The following is a 23,705-nucleotide window of genomic DNA, read 5'->3' on the forward strand; positions in this document are numbered from 1 at the left end:
TAGAGGCCCTGAATAACAGACTTCTCTCCCCGTTGTTCCTGTTACTGCCCTTTTTCCTTTGTCACTGAGCTTTGGGCCCTAGCCTTGGATTTTGTCTTCTCTTTAAGAGGTAGTTATGTGTAATAAAAGTGAAAATTATTTCTCATTAGTTCTCTCTCGTTCCATTATATAAGTCTAACCAGACCATAGGCCATAAATTGGTGATAGACATGCTTTGTTCAACACATACAGTGTGTTTTAAAATATTGAATATGTTGTCACATCAAAGCAGGATTTCACTTGTGAATCTTTTTTTCTAGCTTTTGTTGACAAATCAGAACATCGGGGGACCTTGTATGTACATTCCCATATGGTAGCAATGAGCTGGTGCTGAACAGTGGTGGTCCCCTTTAAGCAGGTTCCTTTGTTTGAGTTTCTCAGTGTCTGAGACTGCATCCTGGTTTCTGGTCCTTCTGGGTGTTTGAGTGTGAGGCCTCTTAAAGAGGGCTAAGGAGGCCACGCTTTGAGAGGGGAGAGCCTGCCCAACAGAAAGCAGTGTCAACTCATAGCCACAGGGCTGTCATTCTTGCATGGACACATTTATCCTCCCCAGGTAACCTGCCATCTCGTGATTGTCCCTTCTTGGTTTTGCAGCTGGCGGGAGGTCGATGTTCGGTCTCTGAAGGGGAATCCTGACGAGGAGAATGAGGAGGTAACAGCATGGTCATTCTTTCTGCATCTCTTAGACAAATGTGGGTGCACACCTCCAGATGCCTCAAGACCTGTGGGTGTCGAATGCAAGCTCATATTCCTCTTTTGACCAGAAGGAGCCTAGTATGGGGTGGGGCTGGCTCTGGAATTGATCTACCCGCACTTAAAGCTCAGCTTCCTGGAGGAAAGAGGGAATCAACGAAGCTGCTTTGTTGCAGGTTGAGGACCTATCTGATGCAGCCTTCGCCGCCCTGCATGCCAAATGTGAGGAAATGGAGAGGGCTCGGTGGCTGTGGACCACGAGTGTGCCACCCCAGCGACGGGGCAGCAGGTGATGGGTCAAGGAGTTTGGGCCCTAACCATGCGGGTGGAATTACCAATGCCTCTCAGTTGCTTTTCATATTTGTCCACTGGCAGTGGCTGAGAATACACAGGTTCCCTTGGTTTATTGGGCCCAGTGAGGGTATAAACAGTCAAATGCTGGGTCCTTGCTGAGTAGATAGTGATCTCTTAGAAGAGTAGGCTGGCTGTGACATTTGGAGGCCTCATCACCAGCTGTCCTTCCTTTGGACAGTTTAGTATGGTTTTGTGGTCCTGCTTGAGAGAACTGCCCCACCCTGTCTTCAGTTGTGGTTGACAGTGGCAGAAGCCCTCAGGATTCTCAAATAGAAGGATTTAGACTTTTGATTTTGCTTTTTTTCTTTGACTATAATTTTCAAAGTCTGGACTATTTCCCTCTCCCTGTAAATTCTAGACATTGAGCAGGGATCAGCCCTGGCATTGTTCAGCCCTGGCTTTCTCTTGGGACGATAGATGTACACAGTTCTTAGAGGTCATGTCATGTAGCTACGCATCTGCTGTTCCTAGGGAAGAACTGTTGGTGGCTGTCTATCTTGACTTCTCTGGTTGGGATGCTTTTTTCCATGCCTCCTCTCCAACACCCCCGACCCCTCCAAATAAACACCCTAGAGATTCCCCTATTACTTGGCACTCAGATTTGCATTCCTTCCTATACAGGTCTTACAGGTCGTCAGATGGCCGGACAACCCCCCAGCTGGGCAGTGCCAACCCCTCCACCCCCCAGCCCGCCTCTCCTGATGTCAGTAGTAGCCACTCTTTGTCGGAGTTCTCCCACAGTCAGTCCCCTAGGAGTCCCATCAGCCCGGAACTGCACTCGGCCCCCCTCACCCCTGTGGCACGGGACTCTCTACGCCACCTCGCCAGTGAAGACACCCGTTGTTCCACGCCAGAACTGGGGCTGGACGAACAGGTGAGGGGTGCTGCCTTTGCATGGGGTTGGTGGGGTGGGGGGTGGAATTGGGAAGGGGCAGCACCTGCTGAAGATGAATCTTACTGTCATGATTCTCCCTCCACGTTTTGAAGGGGACAAAGGGCTGCACTTGAAATTGACCTCCTGAAGGCACCATCAACCTGTCCATTGTGAAAGGGTGCCCACTCAGTGAGGGATCTTCCCAGACTCCAGGAACTCTAGAGAGAGGCTGGTCAGGGACTCCAGTCCGCACATACGGGGCCAGGGTCTTGGGGCAGGGGGCAGGCTGGGACTGGGTCCTTAACTAAGGCAACTTGTCTGCCCACAGTCCGTCCAGCCGTGGGAGCGGCGAACCTTCCCCCTGGCGTACAGTCCCCAGGCAGACTGTGAGGACCAACTGGATGCTCAGGAGCGGGCAGCCCGCTGCACTCGGCGCACCTCAGGCAGCAAGACTGGCCGGGAGACTGAGATGGCACCCAGTTCACCTTCCGCTGTCCCACCCAAGAGTCGGCACCTGACAGCAGCAGTCACAGCTCAGCGTCCCACGCACAGATGAGTGGGATACGAGAATCTAAACAGACTCACTAACTATATTGGCATTAAAGCTTCAACAATCTCTGCGTTTGATATTCAAACATCATATGCCGGAAATTTTCACAGTTTTTAGTGAATTTAACGATTTAGATTCTACTTTGGTAATTTTTTTCTTGTTTTGATTTTTGTTTTGGTTTTTTGTTTCCATGTTTCGTTGTCACACCTGAGCACTTCCTCCAGTTGGCAAACAGAAGTTCAGGATAAGAGCCTGCCAGCCTGGTCCTGGCACATCCTCTGCACTGTTGAATCACTGGACTTAGCGATGTTTGATGATCACCTCTCCCTCGCACCTGTGGGCAGGGTGGAACAGCCATGTGGGCAGAGGGGATGGAATGCTGCAGCTCAGTATTGCCACCTTAAGTCAGGGCGGGGAAGAGCAGCCCACTTTGGGCTGCTTCCCCCTCTCCTCGCATCTGTGCTGGAGCGTGCCCCTCACCCAGAGCATCTTGGCCATAGCTGCCAGCTAGAATGGCTTCCCCTTGTCATCAGATCCTGGAGACTAAGTGGGGTTTCCTCTGCATTTGGTCATCTCTGTTTTAACTCCTTAACTGCAGCTAACTTGGCTGCAGCTGCTCAGGTCCCCATCCTGCCCCTCTGTGCCCTCTCGTCTACTCCCCCATGCCATCCATATACATACCCGCACACACCAGTCGTTCCACTCGGGCCTTTTCCCCTGTCCTTGTCCATGAAGGTAGAGCTAGACTGCTTAACCTCTGTTCCCACTCCTCTGCAAACTAGGGGTCTGGGAAGGGAGCAGCCATTTTCTCTGTGTAATTTTGTTTTCCCTGCCTGATTTATTTAGTCATGTTTCCTTCCCATCCAGGTCGCTGTCCATGTCAGTTAGGCCCTTCCTCTTTTAAGCTTCCCTTTCCTGTGGAACATTGTCTGGTCCCAGCCGTGGTTCCCATCACTCCCCCGTGGTCACCCCCTTGGTTGTTAACCTTGTGCCTGTCTTATGTATGATCATATTACCAAAAAGGGGGCAATAAGATTATTTTAAATTTTTTTTTTGCCATTTTGTAATCATATAAAAATAGGCAAACTGCTTAATGGTTGGGGTTTTTTCACAATTTTCAACATTAGTGATTTTTTTGATTCTGTTTGCAAGTTAAATGGTTTGTCATTGTTTCTTTAAAAAAAAAAAACAATAATGCACCATATCCCTATGCATAAAGTGCTTCTTCTATTTATAAGGTTGAAAATTCTGAATAACCCTTTTAGCATTGTAAAAAAACAAAAAAAACAAAAAAAACAAAAATGGGAAAAAAAACCTTGTATTTTGTAAATATTTTCTTTTTCTGCTTTGAGCTGTGTATTGGCAGCAAAACATGTAGCTGTCTTTGTTCTATAGAAATGCTTTTCTTCAGAGAAGCTGATCTTTGTTAATGTCTTGATTATGTTCACAAAGCACAGACTAGTGCTTTAAAAAAAAAGGAAGGAAAAAATGAAAAAAATAATAAAAAAACGTTACAGACTATTGTGTACTGGGCCTTTCTTAATGATTGGACAGTGGTAATGGTGGCAGCTTAGGAGCTGGCCCTGTGGAAACAGTTCTCTGGTGTCCTCGGACTTGCTGTGAACCTTGGGGCGTCTCCGCTCTGTGGGCACAGGGGCAGGGCCATCTGATGGTCCCCAGAGAGTGGCTGTGGTTGTTTTCATGGGTTGGTGGGGTGGGGAGGGTAAGAGTGCCAAGAGGACAGGGGTTCTACATAGATCATCTGCTTTTTAAGATTTAAAAAATTTATTTTTAGAGAGGGAAAGGGAGGGAGAAAGGGAAAGAAACATCCTTGTGCGGTTGCCTCTCGAGTGCTCCCCCTCACTGGGGACCTGGCCTGCAACCAAAGTACGTGTCCTGACTGGGTATTGAACCGGCGACCCTTTGGTTCACAGGCTGGCACTCAAACCACTGAGCAATACCAGCCAGGGCAAATGAATCATCTGTTTTTTACTGGATGTAATTGACTGTTTCTTCTCAATGTTCCTGTCTCTAGTGAAGCCAGCAGTATGACATTTTATATCTATTCCAAATTGCTCTTTAATGGAGATTTCACTTTTATCGTTGACCTTTTGGGGGCTTGGGGCCAATGAGGTATATTATGTATGGACCTTGAGCTGCTTCTCACCTGCTACCGGAGATTATAGTATCTATCTTATTAGGAGGACAAGTGCTTGATTTTCTTTGTACAAGATGAATAAGTGGGTGGGCCTGGTTCTTTCTCTTTTTCCTTTTCACAGCAGTCAAGTTGAAACAGCCAGTGAGGCTGCCCATCCTGGACACACAAGCAGGAGTTCCCAGATAGCGTTTCTTTCTGTCTGCACAGGCTAAGGGGAAAAGCTGAGAAAAGTGTTTTACAACTGAAAATCTAAAGGCTCACTGTTAAGACCTTGAACTGATTACTAAGGAACAATATAGTGGGTTGTTTTGTTATGTTTCCCTTTGTGACATTGCTGGGGGTTGATTTAGCAGACCCATTCCCCAAGACTGCTGCACAGGGAGGAGGAAGGCAGCTGTGTGGGCCTGGGAGGGAGCTACGCCATTTCCTTCAGCTGATTGGCCTACTGTTCTGCTTCAGCCCCAGGCCTCTAGGCTAATTTCCAGGGATGAAAAGATATCATGCACCCAGCCTTATCACATCTTAAAAACTCTGAGGGCAGCCATGTGAGCTCAGCCTAAGGGGATTGACCCCATGGCTGAAGAAACTAAGAATCTTTCACCTTTGGGGCCCCAGAAAGAACTGGTAAAACATCACATCTCAGTTTTAATACTCCCCATTTTAAAAAAATATTTATTGAATTCAGAGAGTAAAACATAGGTTTGTTATTCCACCCATTCATTGGTTGGTTCTTATACTTGTCCTGACCAGGGAATTGAACCCACATCCTTGGCATATCAGAATGATGCTCTAACCAACTAAGCTACGTGGTCAGGGTTGCTAGTCCCTGAGCTAAGTTCTCCAAATGAGGCTGGGAAAGGACTTAAAATCCTCTGTCTCATGTCATTTTCTTATCCTTTGAATTCATGCATGGAGACCTTATTTAATCAGTAATAACTTTTATTTCCAAATTCACTTTTACAGCAACAGTCAGTGTAAATCATTTGTTAAAACATACAATACACCAAATGGACGTTCACAGACAGGAAGCTAAGCTAAGATGGTTTCATGTCATCCCACCCACCCACCCTCAAATTACTGAAGATATCATGGGACTTGTGAGTGCCAGAGATTGTCCCGCCCGACACTGCAGATTCATGGACTGAGTCCATTAGGAGGTGAGACTGGGTCAGTGCCCAGGATGAAACCCTTTCCAAAACTGAAGAGCAACCAGAAGTTCTCAAGCCAAGGATCCATAGATGGGGACATGCTTGATCTCCACCTCTACCCTCATCCCCACCTCTTGGCTTTACTTGGGGGACAAAGATAAAAGAGGGTAGAGAAAGACCTCAGTGACTGCTAGACACAAGCCGTGTGTCTGGAGCCAGTGGGAAAAGTGACACGGAGGTGCCCAGAGGAAAGATGCCAGGGTCTAGGGGAGGCATTGTGGGCTTGGGGTCTGTCTGGCAAGAGACCAGAGCAACCGTGTCCCCAGACTCCTCCATAGGCCTCCCCAGCAACACGTGGCCGAGAGGCACAGGGGAGTGGCCGGCAGCCTGCTGCACTTGGGAGTCCTGTCAGCAAAGAGGTGAAGCCCGAGGACCTCCAGCAAATGCGGTGGAAATCATGAAGGAAAAGGGTTACAAGGCGGTTTAACTGCTGCACTCCAAGACTTCCCTTTGCCCATGGTACCTGTCTTACAGGTTCCTCCCCCCCAACCCCTATAGCACAACAAGCAATCGCAAACAGGATACAGTCTCACCATTGAAGTCAATTAAAATGGAGCTATTGATAAGAGTGGAGAGCTTGAAGGAACCAGGTATATAGCATGTCTAGCCCACCCAAGGGACATTGAAGGTGGGGGTTCGGGGGTGGGGGAGAGCCCAGCCCTGGGGGATTGTCCTCATTTAAGGTCACAAGCTAGCATCCCTTTTTCTTTCCAGGCCAGTGTTCATGTGATCACCCTAATCCGTGGTTTTGAGGCTGACCCCAGTGACCCACCCTCCAAAGGAGACGTCAGAACCCTGGGAGTAAGGTATTGGAGAACAGGGCACAGGTCCTGCAGGAAGAAATGCAGCCAACACTAGCCGCAGTGATGCACCACATCTAATAGCTAGCCCATCCTTAAACCACAGTGCCTTTTTCTTTCTCAGAACCCGAAGAACTGCTGGAACGCAAAGGATGGTGGGGAGCCTCCCAGTGGAGGGTTCTGGGCTGAGGTGATTTCCTTGCATGAAAGCTCTGGCTGCAAGTGAAGGCTCCCGCCACGGCCCCCAGGGCTGCCGGCAACTACGTAGACCAGAAGTGGCAGGACTGGGCCTGAAGTCGCTGAATTTCTCTAAGCAGCAATTTTCCACAAAGGCTGCTCCCAGTGACAGCAGCTGGGACTTGTGCAAGGTCAGTGGGGGGCTCTGGCCAAGGCTTTGGGGGTGGTGTCTGACTTGTCACCCTTTCTCAGTCGGGCATCCTGGGTCCCCAGCCCCTGCTGTGGCTGCAGGGCCTCGGTCCTCGGTGGGGAGGCCTGAGCTACCCTTCCCGATGGTGGGGGTGCTCTCCCTGGCCGGCACTGGCTTCATCTTTCTTGTGATGCAGGGCGTTAGTTGTAAGCCCGTCTGTCAGGGCTGCTCTGCAGCTTCTTCTGACTGGGACCAGAGAGGGCCATTTCCACCCTGCCAGCCAAGCCAGCCACGGGACACACACACAGCTCTGCTCTGACAAAGGGAAGCCCTCGGGGTGTGGGGAGGGGCACCCAGCCTCCGTCCTGGTCCTGTGCTTCAGGCCTTCCTCCAGCGGGGGCCTTGGATGTCAGACTCTGATCTCGGTTGGGTCCCAGATGCCCAGATGCCAAAGAAAGCCTTCAGAAGTGGGAGGGCCCCCCCAGGGGAGAGCCGCGCTGGCCTCCTGGAGCCGAGGCCCAGCGTGGGGGTGGGAGACAGCGAGGGGCCCCCATGAGGGTGGGTTAGAAACCTCTTTACAAACATTTCAAATACATGCGTCCTTTTTTTTTTCCTTTTCACTATCATAGTCACTCTGGTGACTCCAAGCATAGACAGACAAGGCCGACGACAACGCGACAGGGTGCAGATAGGGAGGGGAAGGCGACATCTATGTATATGCTCAGCTGCTCCAGCAGGACAGACGGCACGGCTTCCCGCTGGGCCGGGGGAGAGCCATTTCCGGGCGGGCGGGCAGGCCCCTTGGGGGGTGTGGAGGGCTGACTGCATGCACTTGGGGCTGGGCAGCGGCTGCGCTCTCTGAGAGGCTGGCAGTCACGGGCTGGGGCTGAAGTGGGGGACAGAGGGGATGTGGTCCCTCCCTGGGGGCCCGCCTATCCTGGTGCCGGCTCTGGCGACCAGGGTATCCAACACAGGAAGGGGACCGGGTCCTCCGGGAGGAAAAGCCTCTGCACGTCGACCTCTAGGGTCACTGCCGAGTCCCACACCCACGATGGGAGGTCAGGTCATCGGGTTCATCGTGAGGGACATGCCAGTTGGATGAGTATAACTTAAACCTAGAAACTGAGGTCCCACTTTGTGCCCAGACTGTGCCTTCCGTTGATTTCATCCCTTAACGTAGGTGTCTCCCACATCCAAACGATGCAAACTACCGAGAAGGGGAGCAATGAGGCTGGGACCTCGGGACAGTGTGACATAATGAGGGTACAGGCAGTGACTGGGCTCTGCACAGCGGGCACAAGGGCGTGGCGAGGGCAGACAGGTGGCTGCAATGACATGGGAGGAACGGGAGGCTCGCAGCCCCCTCCCAGACCCCCGCACACTCCAGAGATGCCAGCCGCCCAGGCTTGGGGACAGGCGGGTGTCCCCCAAGAGGCACAAGTCCTTACAAGAGAACTGGTTAGCCCTAAAGTCCCAGATCAGTGAGGAGGCCAAAATCGTGGCTGCACTTCCAACTTTCAGAACACAGTAAAATAGGGTTTCCGTGGGTGGGGGAAGCCCCTCAGTCCAGCCCCCAACCCCAGTGGTGGGGGCAGGGGAGAAAGAGGCCACCGCTCAGGACACTGGGGTCAGTCTTGCCTAAGGAAGAAACCCACAGGCTGCCACCTTCACACCAACCAGCCTGCTCCTCTTGCCCACTGTCCCTTCACGGTGTGGGAGGGACTGCACCCCCTCACCCGCAGGCCGCCCTAGACGGTGGCACATGGCCCACAGCAGATCGGGGGCCACCAGCTACAGGAGGCCACTTGGTCCCAGGGGAGGCTGTTTGTCCTTCCTGCAGCCCTACCGAGCAGGGAGCAGGCCCCTCCCCCTTCACGAGCTCACCCCCCTTTCCCTGTCCACCCCGCCTCAGCCTGTCCTGCGTCTCTGTCCCCCCCACTGTCCAGCTCACATCAACACACCAAGTATCAAGTCCTTTGTTCTGCTGCAGCCTCTGTGACATCCCCAGAATGGGGCCAGAGGGGGGGGGGCGCCCGCAGTCCCTGAAATTCCCCAGAAGCACCTTTCAGAGCCTCTCCTCCCTCTTCTACTCAGAGGGGAAAAAAAGAATCAAAAGTAATTGCCCAAGGAAATGTTGGGTGTGGCCATCTTGAACGTGTTTTTAAAAATATTTTATTATTCCTAGCCCACCCTTCAATTTGGAAAGATGAAATTTGCTCTTATTCCCGTCACTGATTTTGAAGTCCCGAGCCCGAGCCGAGCGACAAAAGCAGGTTAAGTGTTTGGCCGACGGACTGGTCTGTGAGGAGCAGCTGGGGGAGGGCGGAGGGCGGAGGGCGAGGGGCCGGGTCACCATTCTTTTTTTTTCCCACACTCTCTCACTCCTCTCCACGATTCCTGACCGCCCCGGGGGCCTGATCACAAACCCTGCTTGGCCAGGGAGGCGGACACTTCGTCAGCTAGCGTGGCGAGCTGGGGCGAGTCCACCATGTCGATGCTGCCCGTTGAGGACACGTTGCTGAGGTGCCGCGGAGACGTGTCCCCGGACACCACGGGTGACTTGTACACAATCTCCGCCCCGTGGTCGGTCTTGGCTTTGGCGTTCTCACGGAAGGTCAGCTTGTGGGTCTCGATCTGCAAGGCAGGAGGGGAGGGAGGCCGAGATGAAGGGCCAGACAGAGGTGGACTTGCCCTGCCAGCCCGGCCCGGGAGGGACGGTGCTGATGAGGTGGCGGTGACCCTGGTTTGTATGGCTTTCCAACGGCAAACCCTTGTGCAGGGTCCTTCTGTCACCTGTCTCCAAGTGACCCTGTCCCCCTCTCCGAGGCAGCGCCCATTGTAAGTGTCTTGTCTGTGGACCCTCACCGAGCTACTCCACACACCCATATGTGTATGTGAGAGATACATGCATGTGTATTTTAATGCATGTACTAAAAATACCCACATGCTTTGTACTTAGGTTTGTAAACTTAACACCTTCTGTTATCAGTACCTGGTCCCCTTGGGCCTGTTGATGGCGGTATTTCGCCATAGCAGATGTACCAAAAGTTATCTACTCCCCGGGGGAGCGTATTTCAGCTGTCCCTGCCTTTTGCTGGGACCGACAGTGCTGTGCATGAATAACGTGGATGTCTGTGCACACACATCATTGCACACGCATGGAAGTGCATCCTAGAAGTGGAATCGCCAGGAGGTCATAAGGCACACTCATTTTGTTTTGATAGCCACCGCCCAATTGCAAATGGAAGTGTCGAAGTTCCCTGGAGAAGATTCAGGGATGTCCCCTGAGTCCCTGCCCCCAAATCAGCCGCACATAGCCCTCCCCCTTGCCAGGGACGGGGGAGTTTGGAGGGGCGGCAGCTGTGGGCGGCAGCACGGGCAGGGGTGCTGGAGAAGGCGGGGAAGCGATGGCGTGGCCTGGAGCCCCCGGGGGCCGAGCGCCAGAGGACACCTGGGGACTCCGAAAGCGTCAGCTGGGGATGCACAGAGTGATTCTCTCCTCATGAGCCCTGCTGTGGTGGACACAGTCAATCTCAACCTTCTGGGGGGTCCTAAGACCTCTCAATCTGGTGAAACCAGAACCATGCCCCCCACAGAGTTTTTCCACTCGGTTTTCGGAGTCCTTGGCCCATGAAGAGCCCCTGCTGCAGAGGCTCCGGTGGGGCTGCAGAGAAAATCCAGGTTCTCCTTGAAGCTGTAAATATGCTCATTTTATTCATGTGGGGTCATGCTTTGATAAAAGGACCCCTTCAGATCTCCGCATTTCAAAGGCCTCTTTGGCATAAGCTTTGCTAAGAACATTCATGTTGATGTTTTTTAAAAGCTTTGTTCTTACGAAAAAAAGTGATGGGTCCTGGGAATGTTCCCAGACCCCCCAAACTGGAAGGGCTCAGGTGGGGTGAGACGTGTCCTGTGCCCAACTGCTGAGGCAACGGTGGGGGGGGCCTGACCCCGAGGGGACTGACCCGGAGGGGACCTCCGCCACCCGGACAGTGCCGGCTGAGCGGCGGGCTGGGCGGGGCAGGGCCCGCCTCCAAGCTGCCACTGAGCAATGAGTTAAAACAGAAGTTCAGACTCAGACTTGACGCTGACTCATGTCCCTAGATGACGACGAAGTACCAGGAACCTTCCAGAACACCATCTCCTGCAGGCCTCACAGCCACCCAGGGATGTGGGTGTTTCTGCCCACTTTGCTGGAGGAGAACTAGACCGGGAGTGTTCGCCGACCTCGCCCAGGTCCCCTCTGCAACGGGGCCTGTCCCAGCCCGCTCAGGACACAGGAGCTTCTGGAGACGGGCGAGACCTGCCTTCACCAAGGCCCGGGGCCTGTCCTTCCTTCTGCCTCTAGGGGGCTCTGTTGAGGGGTTGGGCCTGGCCCCAGGTCTCACTCTGCCACCTTCCTGGCAGGTGCTTCTCTAAAACCACACTGTTAGGCTTTCACGCCCGTGCAAGGTGGGGAGTGTCCGTCCGCTCAGACCTCAGACTGAGGCCTGCTGGAGGATGGAGGTGGGGGGCGGGGGGGGGGCGGTGCGAGACTTGCCAAGGAGACTCCCGGCTGCCCCCAGGTGTGGTATGATGGCAAGACGGCCCTGTGGCTGCGCCAACCAGCTGGGCCACCTTGGGCAGCGCCCTTTCTTACACCGAGCTGGGTCTCAGATTCTTGCCCGTTCCGGGACATCTTTTGTCCCTCCGCCACTCCTCAGTCACCTCTGGGAGACACTGAAGACTGGGAGTGAGCCACTTCAGAGCTTGAGGGCGAGCAGGCGTGGCTGGGAAACCCCAAGGGCACTTGGGCTGCTTTCATGCAGATGAGGGAAATCCAGCCACCAGGCCGCATCCTACCAGGCGTCCTGGGGCCACAGAGGCCCCTGTGCCCCCACCCCCAAGCTCGCACAGGCAGACCCGCAGCCAGGCGCGGTCCAGCGGCCTCCCCACGGGCACGTCGATGACAGAGGCTTTGCTGACATCTGGATTTCAGCATCCCTGGTTTGCTCTGACTACCTCGTGACCCATTTGGAAGAGGAGGTCACATGCCCATGACTTGCTCTGGGTGTCTGGGGCTGGCTGTGGGACGGCTCCTTGTGTGGGTGCTGGCCAATCACAGGGCCTAGGACAGGGGCTCTCACCTTTGGCCGCACTAAAGAACACCTGGGGACTTTGCAAACTCCAGGTGTCCAGACCACGCCTGAGACCAGCCAGAATCTCCGGGGTGGATCCTGGGCATCACATCTGTCCGAGCTCCCAGGCGACTGCAGTGGGCAGCTAAGGCCGAGCCCATGGTCTTCCGCTTTTCTGCCCCGAGAGCTGCACCAGTCCCGTCCACCCGACTCAGTTGACAGCCACGCCCCAAAGCGACCGACCTCCTCCCTGCCTGCCCCCTTTACCTTCTTATTCCCTCCGCCAGGGACGTGGGTGATGTTATCCAGGGACCCAATCTTCGACTGGACTCGATCCTTGAAGTCCAGCTTCTCAGACTTGACTTCCACCTGGCCGCCCCCTGGAACACAGCACACGCAGGGCACTCGCCTTGAGTGAGGGCCTTGAGAGGGGCTCCAGAGAGACACCCACCTCCGGGGGCTGCAGAGGCTGTCCCGTGTTTAGAATGTGGTTTGGTCAGTCCGTCCTTCCAAAGGGCCTGAAAACGGTTTTCTTTGTCTCTCTAGTCAAGTTGCGCCTCAGATCTTTACTCAGAAAACTCCTCCTCCCGAGACAGCGCAAAGGGAAGTGACGGCTCAGTGTGGGAGAAATGACTGAATTCTAAATTTGTTGGTTTCCAGAGAGTGGAGTGTTTCTATGTCAACATCCTGTAAGCCGCGGCCCTGTAAGACCTTGGAATTAACTAAAGGGCAAAGCGCGATCTAAGTAAGGACGGGCCTGTGCCTTTCTGGCTCCTCCACGCTCGGGGCCAGTGCTGAGGGGGAAGAACCTGCAGCTGACCTTGAACTGCATGGGTCCACTTATACACAGACTTTTTCAATTAATGTTGTGTCTATTCCTCATGATTTTCTTGGTGATATTTTCTTTTCTCTAGTTTACTGTAATAACACAGCATGTGTTCCTCACCTGTTCGTGCTACTGGCAGAGTTTCGGGCCAATAATAGAGGGTTGTGTTCTGGGGGAATCGGGGCTACACGCAGACTTTTGGCTGCTCGGGGGTTAGCACCCCCGCACCCCCATGCTCTGTGAGGGGCAACCGCCCATGACGTTTTTGGGAAGGACAAAGCCCCCCAGGAAAGCTGCTCATGGGGGAGGGGGGGTGGGATGGCGGCACCAGGCAGGGGATGGTCGTCCCTGGGTGCGACCGAACTCCCACAACACGTCCAGGGAGCCAGGACGGAGGAGATGTCGCGAGCGCCGCTCCTGACGGCCTTTTGCCCCCGCGGCGCTGCCTCTGCTGCCCCGCTGGCCCGAGGGGCGAGGCTCAGGCTGGGACCCCAGGTGGAGCCGGGACCCAGAACCTACACCTGAGCGGCCCAACATGGCAGCTGCCAGCCATGTGTGCCCACTTGAAGTTTTTTTTGGAAAACTCTTTTAATTGAATTTATTGGGGTGACACTCGTTCATAAAACCATACAGGCTTCAAGTGTACAACTCAGTAAAGCATCATCTGCACACGGCACCCTGTGCCCATCACCCGAAGTCGAGTCTCCTTCCCCCCCATTTTGTCCCCCCTCCCCCCTTCTCCTCTGGCTGTCCCCGCACTGTCAGCACGTCTGTGTTGTGTGTTGTGTGTGTTGTGTGTGTGTGTGTGTGTGTGTGTGTGTTTTCTGCTTAATCCCTTCACCCTTTCTCATCGCAGTCCCCCCTCTCCTCTCCAGCAGCTGTCAGTCTGTTCCGTGGCTTTTTTTTTAAGGGGAATTTTTTGTAAAAGATTTTTATTTATTTGTTTTTAGAGAGGGGAAGGGAAGGAGAAAGAGAAGGAGAGAAACATCAGTGTGTGGTTGCCTCCCACACGCCCCCCACTGGAGTCCTGACCTACAGCCCAGGTATGGGCCCTGACTAGGAATCAAACCCGTGACCCTCTGGTTTGCAGGCCCGCCCTCAGTCCACTGAGCTACACGAGCCAGGGCTCCACCGCTTTCTGTTACTTTGTTCATTAGATTCCATATACGAGTGAAATCATATGGTGCTTGGCTTCCTGGCTGGCTTATCTCACTTAGCATGATAGTCTCCAGGTCCATCCACGCTGCCACAAAAGGTGACACTTCTTTCTTCTCTACAGTTGAGCAGTATTCTGTTGTGTAAGTGTGCTCTTAATTTGTAATTAAGTGAACTTAGTCCAGCTTCTCAACTGCACCAGCCCCATTTCCTGTGCTCAGCAGCCGTGCGTGGTCCGTGGCTGCCACACTGGACATCACAGGTGGAAACCACGTCCATCACTGCAGAAAGCCCTTGGATAGTGCTGATTTCTGTGGGGGAGGGAGGGGGGCTGGGAATGAGGGAGAGCCAACCGTATCCTTTTCTGGTCAAAGAGGGAGGATGGCAATGGCTCTGGGGTCCCCTGTGTGGGCTGGGACATCCATACAGCCAGCCTCAGGGGTCAGGCCAGGCCTGTCCCCAGCTCTAGAGGCCCCTGGGGCAGCCTGCTGGGAGAACCCGGGTAAGGGTTTAGGACCAGCACAGGCCCTGCTGACCTTGCCTCAGGCGGCATGACCCTGCTCAGGAGCGAGATGGGACAGCCGTGCCTCCAGGCCCCAGCAGGTGCCACCCTCAGCACTGTCCTTGATGGCCCGTCCCAGCAACGCTTCCCAGCCACTTTGGAAGCAGGACCACGACGTCCCGTGTACCCCCCACCCCCAGCCTCCCTGCCCCGTGCCTACCGCGCACCCCCCCAAGTACTCTGCGAGGGCTACCTGGCTTATGGTGGATGTTGCCCAGTGAGCCGCACTTGGAGGTCACCTTGCTCAGGTCCACGGGTTTGTAGACTATTTGCACCTGGACGGGAGAGGACGCGTGAGGGGTGGGCAGGGGTGAGGGGAGGACAGAGAGAACAAAACAGGATTATTCTATGAGGAGCATAACACAGCGAGGGGCAGCTGGACAGCGTCTCCTGTCTGCCGGGGGAGGCGCGCCCTGGTCGGCGTGGTGGGAAATCGTGGCTGGGGTTCCTCGACCCTGCCCCAAGCTGGCTGGGTCTTCTCCAGTCGCTGTGGGCTGCAGCCTCCTCCGTTCCACAGGACAAGGCCCCTCAGGGAAAGCCAGGGCACTCTGTCACTGTGCAGGGTTTGCTCAACACACACAGAGCAGCCACTCTCCCCTGACAAGAAACAGACGCGTCACACTCAGTGAGGACGTGGAGGACGAAGCGTCAGCACCATCCGTTCGCGTGGCATTTGAAGTGTCTCGCTGGGAAAGCGACAGGTCTGCTGGGCCTCAAAGAAGAGAAGGAGGGGTGTGGGGTCCAGAGGCGGGCTTTCTCCCAGGAGAAGCTTCCAGAAACCCCAGCACCCCCACAGCAGGAGCAGTGATGGTCAGCGAGCAGCACCTGGAGCAGCGCGGTGACTCAGACGGGACAGCCAGTTGGCACCCGAGTGTCCTGGAAAGTGGCACGAACAGGAGGGGCAGGTGGCCCAGCAGACGCTGCAGGGTTAGTGTGGCAGAGGGCAGACGCAGACACACGCGTCCGGGAAGGCCTAAGGCTCCAGGGCGGGCGCAGACTGGGCCCCAGGCTCCACCATGTGGCCGGGCGCACTGCCCATCCCCCCAGTGGGGCTGCGGCCCCGTGCTGCCTGCTGACCTCAGCCCAACAACCAGATTCCCTGGAGGGGGCACCCTCGAGGGAGTCCGCACCAGCAGGTGGGTCTCCATGGCTGTGAGAGGTCCCCACAGGGTCACTGAGGGTCACTTCCCAGCCGTGACCTTGTGTGAGGTCACCAGAGTCCATTCGCCCAGTGGACTTGTGCTCCCTGCCCTGGAACGAGTTACTCGGGAGAGAGGTGGCCTCGTGCCTGAGAATGGCTTTAATTAACAAGGACACCAGAAACAAAGGAGGGGTCGGTTCTCCTTCGGTCAGAACCATCTGGAACAATCCCAGATGGTTCCGGTTCATCAGAATCATCCTGGTGTGTGCCATTGATGGAGAGGTGATTGAGTCCGCAGGTGGACGTCAGGTGGGTGCACCCAGGCGTGGTGGCCTGCACCCGTGAGGGCGGGGGTGGGTGAGGAGTGATTCAGAAAACGGGCCTGGGAGAGAGCTGTGCCCTGGGGTGGGTGCTGAGGGGGTGGGCACTGAGGGGGTGGGCAGGGAGCCACAGGGAGAGGGATGGGAATGTCGGTGTGACCCAGGAGGGGGATGGGAATGTTGGTGTGACCCCTCCTGGCAGGAGGGGGATGGGAATGTTGGTGTGACCCAGGCTTCCTCCTCTTCCCTGGACGAGGCCCGGACGAGGTAGCCTGTGAGAGGAGGGCGTGGGATCCACCTGAAATGAGTGGCAGGGAAGGGTGGGGGTGGGATCTAGGGCTGGAGGGTGTGGGGTCATGCCAGGTTTGGGAGGAGCCCCAAGCCAGCTGGAGGCAGGGGTTCCCGAGATGGAGAGGGAGCAAAGCCTGCTTGCCAGGAAGCCACCTCCAAACTGGGGAGCGGAGGGCAAGCCAGAGGCCAGAGCCCAGGCTGGGGGGTCCAGTGCCCCAGAAACACCTGCGGCTGGCACCGTGCAGGGGCGCGCAGCCCGCCGGCCGCCTTTCACCAGGAGAGCTTTCTGCGCAGGCGCCCCCTGCCACTGAGCCTCGGCCGTGGATCAAGTGCCACTCTGGGGCCCCACGGGCCGGCCGAAGGAGAGGGCAGGGCAGACAGGAGGTGCCCGAGAACGGAGGAAGTCCCCTGAAGTCCTGTAACTGCCACCAGCAGCGGGAAGGTACTCTCTCTTCCCCATCCCCCCCACCCCCCACAAGGAGCGCCTGCTGTCTGCGGCCCGCTGGACCCGGTCTCAGTCTCCCCAGCCCCGCCCCCCTCCCGCCAGCTGACCCGACACGAGTGAAACCGGGAAGTGCGTGCCTTCCCCTCTGGCCGGAGCCCAGTCTGCAGCGCAGCCAGAGGACCGGGAGGCAACGCTTAGGCAGCAACGCGACCCTGTGACCTCAGGCGGGGGTGGAGGCGGGGGCGGGGACGGGGTGGTCCCTCCACCTCTGGGCAGCAGACAAGGTGGCAGCCGGACAGGAGAGCGGGGGCTGGGGGACAGAGGAGACACAGCAGACACTGTGAGGGAGTGTTAATGAAGCGCCATGCAGCAGCCGCGTGGTGAGTGCCCACACCCGGGCAGAAGCACATTGCAAGAATAAACCCTCGGGCTGGACGAGATGGGGGCGGGGCGGCCCAGGCTGGGCATTTTGTGGGGAGACAGCCCCCCCGCCGGGGACCATCACCACTTCCTGGGCTGCCAGCCAGGAGCCAGGTGCCTGCTCTCAGAAACTATCCTCTCCCCGCAGGTGGACCTCGGGGGGGTCTCGAACCTCCTGCTCCCCAGCGTGTTCGGCTGGGGCAGTGAGGAGGGGGCTGTGGAGGAGGGGAGTCTCAGGATGACCAGCCTGTGCCCGCTGTTGCCCAAGGGACAGCCGGGAGGAGGACAGCAGAGCCAACCACGTGGGGAAGTGGGGACGGCAGGGCAAGCCTCGGGGGCAGTGCGCGGGGCGCAGGAGCTCCCCAGGAACGCTGAAGGCAGACTTAAAAGGGCTCCAAGCAGCATTCCCAGATCAGCCCTGGCCTGCAGGCGGTCTGCTGGGGCGCTTCTGCTGGGCTCCTTTGCCTCTGAGAGTCTGCGGGGGGGTGGGGAGGGGAGCGGGGGGCGGGGGGGGGGTGGTGCCGGGTTTCAGCGAGAGCAGAGGCCAGAGGAGCCGGCACTGGCTGCCCCTGCACATGCGGAAGGCAAACGAGAGCAGAGACTGGGCTTCTCTTCCTCTGACAGTAAAGTTAAGACCTTTGTATCCACTCGTCAGAACAGACGGGCCAGGTGTCCACACTGGAGCCACTCAAAGTGAACCTGCCCAGGTGACAGGGGAGGTGACAGAGCCATCCCAGGTGCTGCCACCTTCAGCCCAACCTCACAGGACGGTGGGCTCCCAGGAGCCCGTGCTGGGCGGTGGGAGGGGTCACAATGGGCGTTTGTGCTGGGAGGACCCCGCCTGCAGGTGTGAGCCAGAGAGGGTCAGCCGTCTTCCCCGTGTGGCCCGTGCAGGCCGGGGTGGGGGGGGCCGTGAAGGCTGGGCCCCCCTCCTACAGCAGCGGGCACGGGTGCGGGGAGCCTGGGCTAGGTTTCCTTGGGGACACAGACTGAGAATGGTTTATTCTGTGCAATGTCTCGCAAAGACACACACTCATGCTGCTTCTGGGAAACCAGAACCGCAGTCGGGCGCGGGGAAAGTGTGAAGGTACTCACACTGCCGCCTCCGGGCACGTGTTTGATATTATCCTTTGAGCCACACTTGGACTGGACGTTGCTAAGATCCAGCTTCTTATTAATTATCTGCACCTTTGACAGCCAGAAAAAAAGATGAGTAACCCGCTCCGTCCAGACCCTGCTCTGCACAGCTGCCCCTGCCCGCAGGGCGGGGCGGGGCGGGCCCAGGCTGCTCCCCAGGTCGGCATTCCGGGACGTTGGGTGATCCGGAGGTGGACCCCACCTTTCAGCACGGGGTTGGCCAGACCTCAGTCAGGCGGCAATTCCTCACATGACTAAGGGTCCTGTCACCGAGGCGCCTGTGGAAGCCCCTGTGAGGCCCAAGGACCGGAGCTGAGTGTTCCCGAGGCCGGGATGGAAGAAAATGTGCTCACTTATGTCACTAGACGAAGTAAGGAAGAGTCCCCCCCAGGTCCTCCTCCACACCCGCCAGCCCCGTCAGAGCGTTCACCGAGACCTTCCTGCGGCTTTTCTCCAGCTCACCGGGCAGTGGGATTGCCTGCGGGTGCTTTTTAAAAAAATCCCAGACCCCACCCTGGCCCAGAATTAGAGTCTGGGTCTCTGTGCTTCTGAAAAGCGCCCCTGACTGCACGGCTGGGTTCCAGGGTCACTGACATCATGAAGAAGATGCAGCTGGCTTCACAGGGAAGGTGGTCCCTACACCCTTTCCCTGTGAGGACCTGGTCTCGTGGAAGGCAGGGCAGGCACTGCCCTTCCAGCCATCAGCTCCCCCTGGCCCACAGCCCAGCCAGGTGCTTACAGGGAACTGGGCGGATGGCCCCAGGGGTCTCCCCACTGTAGCTCTGGGAGGCTCCTCTCTCCAGGGGTCAGGGAGAAGGGGTGGGGATATCAACACTTAGTGAAGGATGACTTTGACCCAATTTGTTGAAAAACTGTGGCGCAGAGGAGGAGAGTTGAAAAACTCCATTTTAGCCCTGACCGGTGTGGCTCAGTGGGTTGAGGGTCCTCCTGCAAACTGCAAGGTTGCTGGTTGGATCCCCAGTCAGGGCACACGGCTGGGTTGCAGGCCAGGTCCCGGGACAGGGGGGCGTGCGAGAGGCAGCTGATCAATATTTCTCTCACATCGAGGTTTTTCTCTCTTTCTCCCACCCTTCCCATCTCTCTAAAGATGAATAAAATGTTAAAGAAAAAAAAAGAACAACTGCACTTTGTCCGCTAGAGTGACACCACCCTCGTCACCAGCCGCCTCCCCCTCAGGAGCTCTGTGCTTGGAAACACTGGGCCACAGTCTGTCCACCACGGCCGTAAATAACTGTCAGCTGGAATTCCCAGTTAAGAACCAGCATCGCTGTCTGAGTCACTGCCTCCGGAGCCCAGGGACTGTCAGGACGGCTGTGGCTGTGGGTCACAGCCCTGGCCTGGCTCTTCCTGGGAGAAGTGTCCCACACAAACTCAACGGCCAGAGCAGGCCACCGAGGGGTCCACGGGTCCTCGGCAAATGAACTGAGGACATGACAGCAAAATGCGTCCATCCTACTCTTTGGTGTTAGAGGGGCCTTTCCTGTATTGAATTCTTAATTATTAAATCATTAATAGTAGATGATGTTTATTATTTTCAGATGTCTTTAATCTGGCAAAGTAAAAAGATAGTAATCTTCTCTTGGACGCCACCCCCAGCTTTTTTCTTAGTCTGAACTTGAAAACTTGGGAAACGTGTCTCTAACCTACCTTTTTTTTTTTTTAGATTTTATTTCTTTTACTTATAAAGAGAGAGGAAGGGAGAGAGGGAGGAATGGGCTTTCTTGAGCTGCTTCTTAAGGAGTTTCGGTCACCCTGAATTGGTTTGTGCCACCCTCAGATTTCAAGTAGTCCCACATGACCTTCTTTGGGGGTCATTTGTTATTTACAACTTTGAACTGCATAAGTCCCAGAGGCAACCTTGCCTATTTTCACAAAGAGCTGTTTAGAATTAGAAAACACCCACCCACACTCATAAAACAAGAAAACTTAAAGGATGAGGTAAAAGAATGGGAGGCCACTAGTCCTGACAATTACAAGATGAATCATTACATTTAACTCTGAGCTTCCTGGAAGGCAAGGCAAAAAAGAAAACAGGATGGGTTACATAACTCTCCTTATCTGACAAAGAAAACTCACTAGTTTTTCAAGGAAAATAACCTGTTTTCTATACAAATCTGTATAAGAACTTCATCAAATGAATCAAGAGACATTGAGCAATAACAAAATCTGCAAATACATGAATTTTTTTCCCTCCTAGTGTGGCTTTTTCGTGTTCTAATCCCACAAAAAAGGCAATGAGCTTTCGTGGGATTTGGCAGTAGACCCAAGGATATTTACAAAACAAACATGAATTACTGTTGGTCGTCAAATTAAGCCAACACCCTTTACAGAAGGTTGGATTTACAGAAAGGGAAGAAAGGGGAATGGCCGGCATTCACAAACTGGAACCCTGAACGACGTCTCCTCTGGAGTAGCACGGGGTGGGCACTGAGCCTCGGGTCTGGCCAGGCACTGGGAATGCCCACGGCGGGGGGAGGACAAAGTTTTGGAAGCTCCACAGTTCAGTCTGGAGACTCCCAGCCAGGAGAGGAATTCCTGCGGTCAGGTTTCAGCCCTGCAGCAGAGGGTGGGGTGAGGTGGGGCGGGTCCACTTCAGTTCAGTCTACTTCCCGGAGGACCCAGAGCAGCTCTAAACCCTCATTAGGCGTTGACCGTGTTCCCTGTGTGCTCAGATCTCCAAGGTGCTCCAGCGGGCCCAGAGCCCCCCGCCCCCCCAGAGCGCCCCCCCCCCAGAGCGCCCCCCCCCCCGCCCCCCAGCTCCCAGGCCGGGCCAGCGGCCACGGGCTGTCCCTGGTGAGGTCTGTCTCCAGCGTCGTCTGGTGCTGCTGGGCCCGACCTCGCCTCACCGGGTCAAGAGGCCCAGCGCTGAGGACTGGGAGTGGGGTGTGCTGGTGGGAAAGCCCAAGGTGGTCAGCCTGGGAACTGACACAGGATGACTTATCTAGGCCTGCTAAGTAAACCAGCCACGGAAGAGATCAAATAACAGTGGAGTCACCTGTGGAACTATTGACACTGTTCCTTTAAACAGAGACTGCCCCAAGCGTCTTTCAGCTGATTTGACTTAAGGGAGATTGTTTCAGAAGCACAGGTGCTCAGAGTTTCCAGGCTGTTCCAGAGGAGGGTCCCCCGTCCCCTCCCTTCCCCTCCCCTCCCCGCAGGGCCTGCACCTGAGTCCAGGCTGCCTTGAGTCCAGGACAGGCCAGCTATCCCAGGTAAAACTTCACTTCATTTACTCCGCATAAATGTTCTTCACCTGCGCTTTTAAAACAGAGTACTGGGACTTTGCCAATAAATGGAATAAATTTAAAAAGACTTGGGTTCTCCTGAATGGAGACAGACGCTTACGGCATTCCAGCGCCATCTTGTGGCCATGTGGGATCTTGCAGCCCAAGTCTGTCAGCCTGAGAGCTCTGGTAGGTTGGTGTCCTTCCTGGGCTCCTAGGTACTGTCCAGCTGGGGGGTCTTCACTAACCAGGACGTCCCCAGAGGAAGTGACTTTAGCTCTAGGCGCTCAGAGCCAACCAGACCACCCCACGCTCGGGCCCTGTGCCCTTTTTTGGCTGTGACTCTGCAACCCTTCTCAACCTTGGCAGCCACAGGGATTCCCGGTTCTCCGGACCAGGCAGCCTTGGCCCCAAGTGAGCACTGTCTCTCACCCTGGACGGCAGGGGGCCCCTGGGCTTCCTTCCGAGCTCCCACCGTACCGCAGAGGGGCTGCTGGGGCTGGTGTTGCCCTCGCCTGCCCTCTACACCCTCTTAATCAGCTCCGACAGCCTCCCACGCTCACCCACCGCCCATGGCCACCGACAGTGGAGCCTGGGGCTCTCAGCTGTTGGCGCCTCCAACGTCCTCTTTCTTCTCCTCTTGCTGGAGGATGGTGTCCTGTCCGGCCAGGGCGAACGCCCAGCGGACCCAGCAGGACCTCCGCGATCCACTGTTAACCCTCCCTAGCTCTTGTGTAAATGAATAAGCTCCAGCCTAAACCCACACGCCACTGGCTCTCCCAGGTCTAACTTGATGTGCAGAGCAAAAATCTCCAGTGTGCAGTTTCCCACTGTCCTCTTCCAGCCCGTGTGCCCAGCACCCTATGCAGGGGATTGTCCTTTCAAAGGCCAGTGATGGTCCCTAACAAGGGTCTGTCCTAACTTCTCTGAATTGAGGCCACAGGGGCACAAAGATTGGTCTGGAGGCAAAGATGAGACCCTTCCACAGATCGCTGAGCAGAGCTAAACTGTGACAACTATGAACGAACGTGCCCTCATTATAACCAAAAGGACTGTGCTAATTGCACCCTCCTCAGGATGTAAGGATGCCAATTTCACATCGCTCACACCTTCAGTGAGTAGGTTTTTTAAAATGTGTTTTAAATGCTGGTTCTCTGTCTCTGTGTCTGAACTCCCCTGCTCCCCTCACAAAGAAGGCTGGGGTGGGTATTTGGGAGAGGGGTGCAGGACAGAGGGGGCGGCCTGGGCTGGGTCTAAGCTGACTGAGAGCCAGGTACGTGGAATCTGAAAACAGACACAGGTTTGGGACCAAAAGAGGAAAACTAGTTATCAGATCCAGGGTCTAGGAGGGGCGCTAGGAGCTGGGGTTGAGGCCAGAGGTTAGCAGGTAAGAATTCAGGGACACTGGTTCTTAGCCTGAACTGCACACTGGGAAAGCCTGGGGAGGCCCCCTTGCGGGTCTAACAAGCCCGGGAAAGGCTCTGGCATTAGGATTTTTAAGAGTCCCACGGCAAGCCCAGGCGGTTCCCCCCACAGCTGGGACTGGGAGCCCAGCCCCAGGGCTCCAGGAGCAGCAGGCTCCCAGATCTGCAGTGAGGTGCAGCCGCTGGCCTCGCCTCCCCTGTGCTCCCATCTCTGATGGACCCAGCTAGTTATGTGGGGTGGACAAGTGATTCTTCCGCATTTTCCTTTTCAAATTAAGAACTTCATTTTGGACTCTTCAAGCCATACACGTTCCCTGCAGCAAACGATGAAAACAGAAAAGTGCAAAGCAGAAAATAGAAGTTTTACATTGTTTTTCGACCAGTGACTTATACTGACGGGCCGTGGTTTTCAGCCTGCAGGGTCCAAGCAGGCAGCCTCCTGCGTGTCCTTCCCCAGCGTGGGGTCAGCCTGCGGGCAGCCCGCTGTTCCCGGAGCCGCCGGGCGAACACCCACTGGGCGGCTACTGTGCGTGGGCTGCGGAGGCCCGAGACCTCAACGTCCCCTCGAGAAGCCCTCAG

The 23,705-nt window shown here is 55.6% G+C and overlaps 2 protein-coding genes and 1 long non-coding RNA gene across 17 annotated transcripts in view; 2 read left to right on the plus strand and 1 right to left on the minus strand.

Moving 5' to 3' along the window:
- KANSL1 (KAT8 regulatory NSL complex subunit 1) overlaps window positions 1-4,031 on the plus strand; it is a 148,531-nt gene extending 144,500 nt beyond the window's left edge. For all 4 annotated transcript variants that reach the window (XM_045836021.1, XM_045836020.1, XM_045836019.1 and 1 more), the window contains 4 exons: window positions 634-691; window positions 909-1,021; window positions 1,708-1,960; window positions 2,289-4,031. In XM_045836021.1, coding sequence (XP_045691977.1) covers window positions 634-691; window positions 909-1,021; window positions 1,708-1,960; window positions 2,289-2,516 — 652 coding nt within the window. In that variant the 3' untranslated portion in view covers window positions 2,517-4,031. The remainder of the gene's footprint in view (window positions 1-633; window positions 692-908; window positions 1,022-1,707; window positions 1,961-2,288) is intronic.
- Window positions 4,032-9,199: 5,168 nt separating this feature from the next.
- MAPT (microtubule associated protein tau) overlaps window positions 9,200-23,705 on the minus strand; it is an 86,388-nt gene continuing 71,882 nt past the window's right edge. For 9 of the 12 annotated variants that reach the window (XM_045836025.1, XM_045836029.1, XM_045836028.1 and 6 more), the window contains 4 exons: window positions 18,416-18,508; window positions 14,897-14,978; window positions 12,428-12,540; window positions 9,200-9,677 (listed from right to left, as the gene is read on the minus strand). In XM_045836025.1, coding sequence (XP_045691981.1) covers window positions 9,462-9,677; window positions 12,428-12,540; window positions 14,897-14,978; window positions 18,416-18,508 — 504 coding nt within the window. In that variant the 3' untranslated portion in view covers window positions 9,200-9,461. The remainder of the gene's footprint in view (window positions 9,678-12,427; window positions 12,541-14,896; window positions 14,979-18,415; window positions 18,509-23,705) is intronic. The other 3 variants (XM_045836026.1, XM_045836036.1, XM_045836037.1) reach the window with 1 other exon arrangement.
- On the plus strand, window positions 17,180-20,057 carry LOC123816834. Its single transcript, XR_006785347.1, has 3 exons — window positions 17,180-17,280; window positions 18,518-18,827; window positions 19,566-20,057. It is a non-coding gene; the product is annotated as an uncharacterized LOC123816834 (long non-coding RNA).

Source organism: Phyllostomus hastatus, unplaced genomic scaffold (genome assembly GCF_019186645.2).
Source record: "Phyllostomus hastatus isolate PE091 unplaced genomic scaffold, TTU_PhHast_1.1 phas_contig_210, whole genome shotgun sequence".
Taxonomy (NCBI): Eukaryota; Metazoa; Chordata; class Mammalia; order Chiroptera; family Phyllostomidae; genus Phyllostomus; species Phyllostomus hastatus.